The sequence below is a fragment of the Bufo gargarizans genome, chromosome 5 (genome assembly GCF_014858855.1).
Source record: "Bufo gargarizans isolate SCDJY-AF-19 chromosome 5, ASM1485885v1, whole genome shotgun sequence".
Classification (NCBI taxonomy): domain Eukaryota; kingdom Metazoa; phylum Chordata; class Amphibia; order Anura; family Bufonidae; genus Bufo; species Bufo gargarizans.
The window spans coordinates 58,696,731-58,709,548 of NC_058084.1; the positions used below are offsets into that span (position 1 = coordinate 58,696,731).

Genomic DNA, 12,818 nt, shown 5'->3' on the forward strand with positions numbered 1-12,818 from the left:
TCAGATCCATGTGCTGGGTTGAAACATGCATAATATTTTTCATGGGACAACCCCTATAAGGCTTTGTCCAGCAGGAAAGATGATTTCTAATGTGTCTGAAATCTAAAATGAGTGGATTTACTACTTTATTGTTCCCGGGAGTTTTCTGTGTTGGTTCGTGACTAGTGCTATGTGTGAAGGGGCTGTCTGGATAATTTTAACAGATCAGCCAGCTACTTTTATCTTTAAAGAGCACTTGTTAGCAGTATTAACCCATTACATAGGTATGCTACCTGGTAGGGTTGCTCCTGCTGATTAAAATGATACCTATCTTGTTAAAATTGGTTGTGGTGTTCCTGAGAAAAAATACTTTTAATCTTTAGGAAAATTCGGTCTTTAGTGCCCAGAGGGGTGGGACCTAGCCCTTCGTTCCTTGGCTTTCCAGTTCTGGCCATGCCCTTTGATGCACTGAAGCCCCTCGCTGGCATAAAGAATAAAAGTAATTTTTTCTCGGGATTGCTGCAACCCATTTTCCCAAGACAGATGTCATTTTAACCAGCCGGATCAACCCCACCATACAGTATACCTGGCTTAATAGAGTTGATCCTGCTGTCCGATGCTCTTTGACAGCAGATGCATAGACACACGTGTCCACACACAGCATCGGTCACGTGTGGACACAGCAAACTCTCTTCTGTGACAAACACAAGGGAAAGTGGAGCTGCCAAGGTCAACATGGGCACTCTGACCAGTCTGAGACGATGCAGCCCCAAACACAGCAAGCTGCGATGCCTGTGTCTTCTGACACTTGTCTGCCATAATCAGCATTAACTTTTTTAGCAATTTGTGGCACAGTAGCTCTTGTGAGGGAATGGAACAAGACGGACTAGCTTTCAATCCCCCATGCAGATCAATGAATCAATGAGTCTTGGCCACCCAGGATCCTATTGCTGGTCCACCGGTTGGAGAACTGTTGGTAGGTACTAAGCACTGCATACCAGGAACACCCCAATGATCGACTGTTTTGGAGATGCACCGACCCTGTCATCTATAAATTATAATTAGGCTCTTGTCCCAGTAGCTGAGATCCTTACCCTTGCCCATTTTTCCTGCTTCCATAACATCAACTTCAAGAACTGACTGTTCTCTTGCTTCGTAATATATCCCACCCCTTGAGAGGTTGTCACAAGATAATCAATACTATTAACTTCACCTGTCTGTGGTTTTACTGCTACGGATAAGCTTATAGATGCTGCAGCCAGCATTGTACCTCTTGTACCCCACCTCTCTTCTGCCTATTGGCATAGCTAGTCATACCCTTGTATATGGCAGAATGGTATGTGAGCCCCGTCATCCATCAGAACCCAGGTGTAACAATTGGCTTGGCTATAACTTAGGTCAATATACCAGTTTCCCTGAGGCGTCAGTACTTGAGGAGGACTCAACATGACTACATTGTTAGATAGGTATAGTAGTCAGACAGGAAGATGGAATGCAACAGCACTCTGCAAACACTGAAAATATGGATTGTTCATTTTACAAATTTTATATTCAGTAGATCAATAAATATGAGGTCTTAGCAAATATTTTAATAAATATCATTTTTGCCCATCCACTGAAGGTAAATTCACGTCTTTTCAATCAAAGGGATGACAATCAGGTGCAAGTGGGTGACCTATTTTATTTAAAGAACAGGGATCTAATAGGGCATCATGTGTCATGGCATGAACAAAAGAGATTTCTGAGAACCTCAGAAGAAGAGACGCTGATGCTCATCATTAGAGATGAACAGATTTCTTGAAAATTCGATTCGGCTGATTTGGTGAATTTCACAAAAAAAATTGCTTCATGACGAATTACTTTGCCACGAAGTGCAATTTTTTTGTAAGGAGTGGGTGCAATGACAGGGATCTGTGATAGCACCGCCCCTGTCATTGTACCCCTCAGATGCCGCGTTGATACAAGATCGCGGCATCTGAGTGTACAAACAGTGTGAAATTAATATAAAACAAAAATTACATTAAACTTACCGTGTCCATTTGCGCACGACGAAACGGCCGCCGCCATCTTGCTTGAAGATCTCGGCCGAAATCACGTGCGGCGCAAGATTACATCAACATGTCATCACGACAGCGTGATGATTTAATCTCGCGCTGCACGGGATTTCGGCCGAGATCTTCAAGCAAGATGGAGGCGGTAAGTTAGAATTTCAGGATTAATCGATTCGCTGGCACGAAGCACAAGAAAATTTGACTTCTAGACGAATCGAATAATTCCTGAAATTCAGATCAAATTGCACTTTGTGGGATTTGATTTGCTCATCTCTACTCATCATGCTAGAAAAGGTTACAAAACCATCCTTAAAGAGTTTGGACTCCAACAATCACAGTCAGACAGACATTTATTATTTATGCTTCTTGCCACTTTTCCGAAGAAGTGAGGAAGGGGGTGGGGCTTAGAGGAAGTGGGCTGGGCTTTGCACTGCCCACCGCATTTACTGTAACTGTTGCCAGAAAATAGCAGAAGTTATAGCTAAAGTCTACGCCAGCCTGTAGTTGGAGTAGACTTCAGTTTCTGGCGCACGGCAGGGCAGAGATGCACCTGATTTCTTAAGAGGCTTATGCTTGTTAATAAATTACGGTAGGCGCCTCTCACGCCAGCGCAGGGAGATCAAGACTGGCGTATGGATGCTCCAGGCTTGATATATCTCCCCCACTGTGTACAAATGGAGGAAATTCAAAACCATTATTATCCCCCCAGAAGTGGTCGACCAACAAAGATCATGCCAAGAGGAAGGCATGTAATAGTCCACAAGGTCACAAAGAAACCTAAGCAACTCCAGGCCTTTCTCAACTAATGTTAATGTTTATGAGACCATCAACAGGATATAAACAACAATGGTGTTTATGGCGGTATTAAAAGGAGAAAGCCGCTGCTCTCCAAAAAAAACACAGCTGCCCATTGTAAGAAGGTACGTGGAATCATCGTGGATGGAAGGTATGTGTCACTGAGGTTCCTGGCCTCGGTGAAGTAAGAGCCGGTATTTTATTTGTCAGCAGCAGCTATTGCTAATTGACACCTTAAGAGTTTGCATGGCTGCCAAAGCTGATCCGGGACGGCTCTTACTGGGAGTAGTCAAAGTGCTGGGTGGGTGACTACTCCCCATGATCCAGGCCGGGTTTTGCCAGGCATAAAAACCAGCCAGCACTGCCAGGTGGGTGGATTTACCTACCTCTGACAGTGGAGCTCAGGAGTCTGTGTGCTGTGAACTGAGGGCTGTGCAGGGATTTGAGGTTTGAGCCAGGCTGGAGGACTCAGACCCCTCTAAAGGCGAACAGGCTGCCTATGGACTTGATGAGGCTGAACTGCTAACAGGGTGTGAATTAACACCCAGGAGAAAAGGTGACTTTTATTGTGTGTGAACAAACACCAAGCCACCTGCATTTTGTTATACACCAATGTGTGAATAAACACCGCTGTTTTATTCAAGAACTGTGTACTTTGCCTCTATACTGCATCCGCTAGTTCTAACTACCAGAGCGAATCCCCACACCATCTACAGTTTGCGAAAGATCACCTGTACAGGATAGAAGGCTATTCAAACAATGTTTTGTGAATGGATGAGACTAAAATAGAACTTTTTGGTTTAAATGAGAAGCGTTATGTTTGTAGAAAGGAAAACCCTGCATTCCCGGATGAAAATCCTCATCTCATCTGTGAAACACGGTGCTGGTAGGATCATGGTTTGGGCCTGTTTTGCATCATCTGGGCAATCATTGATGGAATAATACATTCTAAAGGAAAATATCAGGACATCTGTCCGTGAGCTGAATCTCAACAGAACGTGGGTCATGCAGCAAGACAACGACCCCAAGCACACAAGTAGTTCTACCAAAGAATGGTTAAAGGAGAAATAAGGTTAAAGTTTTGGAATAGCCAAGTCAGTCCTGACCTTAATCCGATAGAAATGTTGTGGAAGGACCTAAAGGAAGCAGATCATAACAGGCGTCCCACCAACATAGCAGAGCTGAAGCTGTTTTGTAGGGAGAAACGGGCTAAAAATCCTCCAAGCCAATGTCAAGGACTAATCAATAATTACTGGAAATGTTTGGTTGCAGTTATTACTGCTCAAAAGGAGGTAACACCAGATACTGAAAGCAAAGGTTCACATACGTTTGCCAGTTAAAGACATGTGATAATGGATAATTTTCCTCAATAAATAAATAATCAATAAGTGTAATAATGTTCACTCTTTTGTTTCATTTGGTATTTTTACTTTTAGGACTTGTGTAAAAAAAATTGATGCATTTTATGTCAAATTTTGCAGAAATATTGTAAATTCTGAAGGGTTCACAATCTTTCAAGCACCACTAGTAGGCAAAAGATGAGATAGATATTAGACAGATGATAGATATAAGATAGATAGATAGACAGACTATAGCTATTAGACAGATAGATGGATAGATAGGTAAGGCTACTTTCACATTAGCGTTTTTAATGGATCCGGCAGGGTTCAGCAAAAACGCTTCCGTTACTGTAATACAACTGTCTGCATCCGTTATGAATGGATCTGGTTGTATTATCTTTAACATAGCCAAGACGGATCTGTCATTAACTCCATTGAAAGTCAATGGGGGATGGATCCGTTTTCTATTGTGTCAGAGAAAATGCATCTGTCCCCATTGACTTGCATTGTGGGTCATGATGGAAGATCCGTCTTGCTCCACATCCCACTGACGGAAAGAAAACTGCAGCATTCTGCGGTTTGCTCTCCGGTATGAGAACGCAACGGAATACATTTTGGAGCGTTCTGTTCTGGTTAGTTACGTTTCGTCCCCATTGACGAAACGTAATGGGGCCGAAAGTGTAAAAGTAGCCTAATTAGACAGATGATTGATAGACGATAGATAGATAATTAGACAGATAATAAATATGAGATCGATAGATGATAAATAGATAGATAGATAGATAGATCGACAGCTGTATCCTTACGGATTCAAAAGGTTGGATTATCTACTTAGAGATTAGAAATCTTCTGCTTTGTGTCTTACAATTATTCCGTGCTTCACCACAGGAAACCAGTCATTTTCTTTACATTAAAACTTCATGCTGTGGAGAAATTCATCCCCAGAGCCATGTTCATCATCTCAGACGTGGTAGAGGGTGACGTACCTCTGCAGGCTATTGGTCTGATGCAGTTTGGAGCTGGATTTCATGTTTCCATGGTTACTCCTCTTTTTCTGCATGCCCGACAACTCGTTCTTCAGCTTCTGTTCTTTCACGAGCTGCATCAGTTCCCCTAATTCTTCCTGTAGAAAAAAAAAAAAAAAGTAGGTTGTTGCTGTGACCGGGCACTTGAGAAAATTCTGAATACATTAGAGCAACGGAATGAAGGTTCATACATTTTTCAATAGGACATTCCCACCAGAGCATCACAGAGACATGATGAAGAAGAATATTTCATAGTATTAAGACTTAAACGCCTGAGGGGCGGAAGACGGAGCCTCCAATCTGGGCACAACACAGATATTCAGAGCCACTTGATAATTTTCTAATAGAAATAAAGTGATGTCATTAAGGAGTCTGGATGGAAACACATGTGCTCAATGGAACAAATTAATTTGTTACACCTCAAAAAAAATAAAAAAATGACAGAATTAGACTCACACGTGGGGAGCCAGAGCGATTGAACTGCTGCCTTATGGCATGAAAGAAGGCATAGTGCTCTAGAAACGCTACATAACTTCTTAAGAAACATTTTAGTTAATGTTTTAGAAGAATTTACTTGTTGAAAACTTGCTTAAAGGGACACTCCATTTGAAACTGTGTTATGCCGAGTGGATGTGGGGTCACTGTGTCACTTGCAACAAATCTGAATTAGTGCTACTCCTACGCGCATTATCAAAGTGACCACCTGGTGTTCACCCTTTAACCAATATACAGGTATCTGAACGTTGCTGCAGGGGAACCACTAGTCTGCTACCTCCTGGAGTAGTCTCTGTACAGTGACTGGTGACCCACAGGGGTCAAGAGACACCGGTACAGAGCACCGAGGGATCAGGCAAAATCTTAGTCAGGGACAGGCGAGGCAACATAGAAGCAATCCAGTAATCAGTCCAATGGTCAGGGCTGGCAGCACAGGCAGAGGTCAGGACAGTCAGTGAAGGATAAAATCCAGTAAACAGACAGAGACCATTACACAGGGAGGCAAACAAGACGATGGCACTCTTTTGCTAGTAACTAGAACCTATTGTTCAGGTAGTCTCCCACAGGAATAAGTGCCTTAAATACCATGTGGGGAAAACTAAGGTATGTGTGTATGCTGGCTCTTCAAGAATCAGTAGAGGTAAGCGCCCTAATGGAAAAAAGATGTGGAGCAGAAGAGAAGCAGGCCTCAGTCTACCTGGAGTGACCAGCACAGTGCTGCTCCAGTGGCCAGGCCTGCAAGTAGGGAGCAGCAATACACCAGTGAACACGCAGTACTGGTGAGGAAGCAGAAGAAACCAAGTGAGGGATTCAGTGGCCTTGCCCTCTAGGAGGAAAGAGATGGCGGGGAGCACAGACTGCTAGCATAGTCACAACAAACTATCATCAGTTATGTAAATGGTTTTTTTTATTTTTATTTTTTTATCTACACGCACACGAACGTTGTTTGTTTCCTTGTCCGTTCCGTTTATTTTGTGGATAGGATGCGGACCCATTAATTTCAATAGGTCCGCAAAACATGCGTGTGCTGTCTGCATGAGTATGTACGTTCCGTAGCCCCGCAAAAAAAAAATAGAACATGTACTATTCTTGTCCGTTTTAGGCATTGTTACAATGGATCCGCAAAAAAAAATAATGGATGGCTACGGATGTCATCCGTTTTTTTTGCGGATCCGCAAAAACACATACGGTCGTGTGCATGTAGCCTTAAGGATATATATTAACTATAGTGGTAGGATAAAACTGCATTGGAAATAAAGCACATTTGTTTTTGCTGAAGTTTTTAAAGTTGCTGCTGCTTTTTCAGGCAAAACCACAACCACATTGAAAACTGCAGCAAAAATACATGCATTTTTCCCATACAATACTGAACGTACCTTAACCGCTACATGAGAATAAATGTCATGGGGGAATAGATTGAAAAACAACCATGGAAACCAATGCAACCGATCAATTTGTTGTAGGTTTTTAAATTCATTGCACAGAAAAATAAAAAAGTGGCCCCATTTTTTCAGGAATTGTATAATTTCTATCGGCCTTTCAGTTGTACACTATATTTAAAGTAGCACTTGCCTAGAAACATTTTTATTCTCCGACCTGTTAGAAAGGTACCTGATGTAACTGTTTTGAAGGTAATCTTCTTACCAGAGACTGTATTTGTGAGTTATCCCCCCCCCCCCCTGATCTTCAGCTGTGTCATAACACCAACACTCTCTAAATAACACAGCATCTTATGTGTGGACAGGAAGCCAGTTTCTCTATGTATTCCTATGTAGCTGGCCAGCTAAGACCTGTCCTAGGTTGCTAGTATAGCTTATATGTGTATACAGCTAAACCTGCTAATAGCCTTAATACAGTTCCTATGTTTATGTGTTAAAGACAAAAGCAGAGTTATTTACTGTGACATCATGTTTTGGATGTCATATAACTGTTATATTTTCTGTTCACAGAAGCAGAAAAAGATAATATGCCTTTAAGATTCATTTTGTAATGTAAGGTAAGCTCAGTGACACAGCAGAAACAACAGAAAGCAGAGTGTTAATCTGTTGTTACTGGGCAGAAGTCTAGACCAATCACAGCCAGCTTCTCACACAGCAAGAGTTTTCACCAATCACAGCCAGCCTCACACACACAGCCTGTCTGGGAATTACCCCAGCTCCTGCTGCTAGAATCATTATTCACCAGAAACAGGAGCTGAAGAGACATTCACTCCACTGAGAGTCCAGTTTTATGGGAACAAGAGGCCAAATATGTAAAAATGGACTCAGGTTTTGCTTAAGTAGTCAGTAGTGGGAATTCAGTGTGTAGCGAGACGAGCAAAGACATTGGGGTAATACTTTATCCCCCAGTCTATTAAGAGATAACAGCACTGGCAAAAATAAAACTTGGTTACAACATAAAGGTACATATAAATGTGGCCACAATGTCTGGACCTGCTGCTCTGTTATTCACATATCAAAAGACTTTACTTCTTGCACAGAGAACTAAACATACATGAATAAACAATACATCAACTGTAACACATATGGTGTAGTTTACCTGATTACCTGCAAAACTTGCCGACTCCAATATGTAGGGTGTACATCTGGCCCCTTAAAAATTAGGATTAGATGGCATTTGTCAGATGCAATCAGAGATGACAATAAAAACACAAACACATTCCGCCATATCTCAGCATTCTCCCATCATGTCTTACACCAACATGGAGGGGTTGTGAGTCACATTATGGTACAGGGTATTGAAAAAGTAAGATTATATGAGAGGGGTGGAGATCTACAGAGAAAACTTTTTAATCGTGAGGCTTTTTGGATATTCAAGCTTAAATCATGTGTCCCCCATGGACTGAATAGAAAACAAGATCTAATCCTACATTATTAATTTATGTTTGAAGATTGTCATGTGTATTGTTGTGACAGCGCACAAAGTTTTAAAATTTTATGTAAGGAAATGTTTTTTGTATTTTGTGTTCATTTGGCAATGTCGTTTTAGGGTCCTGTTCACAGTCTAGTTTTCTATGGTGGTCAAGGAGTTAATTTGGAAGTGGCTAGTATTCCTCTATGCCAATCACACCCATTGGGTGTGTCCTCTCCCCCCTTTCCACCATAAAACCTGACTGATGTAGTCATCTAGTGACTCTATGATTAAGGGTGCTACAAACGTGTACCCGAAACGCGTCAGAAAAGTGAGGCCTGTTTTGTATTTATCTTTTGTAACTGCTTTTAATGGAGAAAAAATAAAATTGAATGGATTTTACCAATACCGGTGGCTGGAAATCGCTTACATTTATCGCTGTGGGAGTGCAGTCCTGCACCATCCGTGCCCCGGAGGTCCGAGCAGAAGCTGGCGTTCGTTATTATACAAGAGGCCAAATAGGTATTTAAAACAGTTATATAATGTTCATATTGTTAGTATTGTGTTTAGAACTGTATACTGAACTAGAAATATATGTGTTCACTTACAGTTCCACGAAATCAAATACAATTGCAACTATACAATTGCAAATACAACGTTCACAATTGCAAATTCAATGGCAACCATACAATTGCAAATACAAATTGCAAGCATTCAGATTCCATATTGCAATCCATATTGCATACAACCATACCAGATCATACTCAACCAATCTGCAAATAGTCACTGCTAACTGCATACTGCAAGTGAACCATTAGTTAGACCTCAGATATACCTCTCAGAGAGATCATAAAGTGCTTAAATAACTTAAAGTGAGAGTACAGACTCAAGAGAGAAATATATCCACCATTTTATGTTGAATGAAGAGATTGAACAGTTGAACCACCATCCTAATCATACCGCCATTTTGTGATATCTTTTCAACACGTGTTGTACATAGACTATCTCCTGCAGTGTTATATATGAAGTAAAGTTGAAGAAGTTATTTCTAGCATTTGGTGTGCTCTTTAAACCTACTGTTTCCATAGAACGGCGCTAGAGGAATTACATAGTAATAGACAGTCTGATTAGACTAAAAGTCAGAGATGAATTGAAATAATCCCTATGAGGATCTAAGTTTGACTCCGCTGAAGCAAGTGTATAAGGCTGGACTTCCAGGTAAAGGCCACAGTGGTTTGCCATGCTCCTCCTGCCTCCTCTGCCAGGCCCTCCTGCCCCTTCTTGATTCACAGGACCAGCTTCCTGCATAGTCATCTCACCGGGTCATGTCAATCACGAAGTAGAGGCAGGGACTGGCAATGGAAAGAGGAGGAGCAAGGGTGCACAGAGTGACTTGGGCCTGCCTTTTGTGCACTTAACTGCTCATTTGCATATGTTAAGGCTACTTTCACATTAGCGACAGCATTCTCCAGCAGGCTGTTCCGGCGGGTTAACAGCCTGCCAGATCCGTGCTGCCGCTAGTGCACGAGTGCCGCAAGAAGTCCGCTCCCATTCACTATAATGGGGGCAGGCCGCGTCTTTGGTCCGTGGTTCCAATCCGTCAAAAAATATAACCTGTCCTATTCTTGTACGTGAAAAACGGTTCGCGGACCTATTCAAGTCGATCGAACCGCCAAAAAATGCAGAGGCACACCCGATTGTCATCCGCGTCCGTTTTACTCCTATCATTTGCATGGCAAACCTTACACTTTTTTTTTCCTTCCTTTTTTTCTGGTGGTCCTCCAAAAAAAACTGAAGACACACGGAAACACAACGGAAACGGATCACGGAACAACGGAACCCCAATTTTCGGAACGGAAAACAACAACGGTCGTGTGCATGAGGCCTTATCAGCACATTTCCTGGTCACAGATTCCCTTTAAGGCCTCATGCACATGGTGGTATTACAAATACACGTTGTATGTCGTTGTACCATCTGTCAGTCTGTACTGTATCTCGGGGTGCTTCACTGTGTATAAAGATCAATCGTGTCCCTGTTGATCGAGGCCCAATAGCGTAGATTACTATCAGAGACAGCAGTCGCTTAGCTTTCGAGGCTGGTAATTAGCCGGTGGTGCCTTCTCCTTGCCAAGGCCTGTTTATGGTAATACATCAGAAATGCATTGCCAAATTATGAATGAGAGAAGTAAACCAAAGAGCAAAATCCAATGTGATTTACAGATGAGCCGGGAAAGGGCTCACTGGTGAACCTCCATAAGCTCATAAAGAAATGAATTATGTTCAGAGGTAGGAACTTCCAAATGGCTAATGGCAATATTTGTGCCTCTCAGGAGGGACACTCTGTTATTTTCAAGCCTAAGGGTACGACCACACGGTCAGGTTTCTTGATGCAGTTTTGGAAGCCAAAACCAGGAATGAATAAAAAAAAAAAAGAAGAGAAGTTGTATCTGTTCTTTATACTTTCCTTTTATGATCCACTCCTGATTATGGCTTCCAAAGCTGCATCAGGAAACCTGAATATGTGGCCATGCCCTAACAATCTAGAAGTAGGGGGGCAACCGATGACCGTAATGAAGGGTATATATTATGGACACACCACACAGAGCTGTGTATTGACACATCAGTGGTTTTCCACAGGCCATGGGTCCTTGGTGACACCACAGATGCATGCCATATTTTGGGCATGCTTGGGCATCACAGCATACTCTGGGTCTGGCCTTTTCCTCTCACTCAGGGAATTTTTATCCCTGAATGACACCCGTTTTTTTATGTGCGATATGGTATTTTTTTTTTAGGTGTTTTTGCATTGCATTTTTATTTTTTTACCAATGCTTTTTCCCCTATACAGGGCTAAAGAAGAAGTAACATTTCAGGGGGGCAAATACTTTCTTCAAAAAATTGTTAGATATGCAAAAAACACAATTAAAGGGTTTATCCAACCCCTATAATGACCCCCCCAATACCCAGACACCTCATATAAGTTATACTTACCCTGCTCCCCAGCACCCGTGTTGCGCCTGCTCCCCGCGCGGCCGCCGATGCTAGGGAGGCTCATCCCCATTGCGGCCTGCTTTTGGCTGGTCCCCTGTCGCCGGATGTTTTGATCTGCGCGATGGGTAGATGCAGCAGCGGACATGCGGAGAGCAGGAGCGATGCAGGTGCCAGGGAGCAGGGCAAGTATATCCTATATGAGTTGCCTGGGCATTGGGGGGGGGGGGGGGGGTCATTCTAGGGGTTGGATAACCCCTTTAATAAATGTCAGATGCTATACCACAATATTTTGCAAAAATGCATAAAAAACACTACAAAAAACACTGAACAAGTCAGGAGTTGTTTTGAGGTTTTTATTAGTCAAGAAAAACTCTAAAAATAAAACTGTGCGTAGAAGAGCCCTAAGGTAAGGACTTCAAGGCAGCTTTGGTCGTACTTCACACAGCCAGAGACCGCAGCATCTCAGTGCCATTGTACTGTATGAAACCTAATTAACAAAATGAAGGAAGGCCATACAGCTCACCACTAAACCATTTTGCAAGGTCCAAATCCCGCACTGGCCACCAATGCTAATACTGGGGAGGGAGGGAGGGAGATGGGGGGGGGGGGGGGCGCACTGGCCAGCAATGCTAATACTGGGGAGGGAGTGAGGGGGGCCACACTGGCCACCAATGCTAATACTGGGGAGGGGGGGGGGGGGCCGCACTGGCCACCAATGCTTTTAATACTGGGGAGGGAGGGGGGTCTGGCCCATGGTGCGGCACCTGAGGGGTTAATTGTGCAGATCACAGCCTTCTGTAAGAGATCGGGTGCTGCCAGGCAGCAGGGGGCAGTTATGTACACAGTTCTTAGTATATTCTAACTTGAAGCGTCCCCATCACTATGGGAACTCCTCTGTGTTAGAATATACTGTCGGATCTGAGTTTTCACGATCTAACTCAAATCCGATGGTATATTCTAACATAGAGGCGTTCCCATGGTGATGGGGATGCTTCAAGTTAAAATATACCATCGGATTGGAGAAAACTCCGATCCGATGGTATATTAATAGGGACTCCTGACTTTACATTGAAAGTCAATGGGGGACGGATCCGTTTGCAATTGCACCATATTGTGTCAACGTCAAATGGATCCGTCCCCATTGACTTGCATTGTAAGTCAGGACAGATCCGTTTGGCTCCGCACGGCCAGGCGGACACCAAAACGCTGCAAGCAGCGTTTGGGTGTCTGTCTCCTGAGCGGAATGGAGGCGGAACGGAGCCAAACTGATGCATTCTGAATGGATCCGCATC

At 43.0% G+C, this 12,818-nt stretch overlaps 1 protein-coding gene across 1 annotated transcript in view; it reads right to left on the reverse strand.

Annotated features, from left to right (window-relative positions):
• The window catches only part of LOC122939089 (transient receptor potential channel pyrexia-like), a 230,472-nt gene that overhangs the window by 34,006 nt on the left and 183,648 nt on the right, over window positions 1-12,818 (reverse strand). The window contains 1 exon segment of the mRNA XM_044295062.1: window positions 5,152-5,288. Coding sequence (XP_044150997.1) covers window positions 5,152-5,288 — 137 coding nt within the window.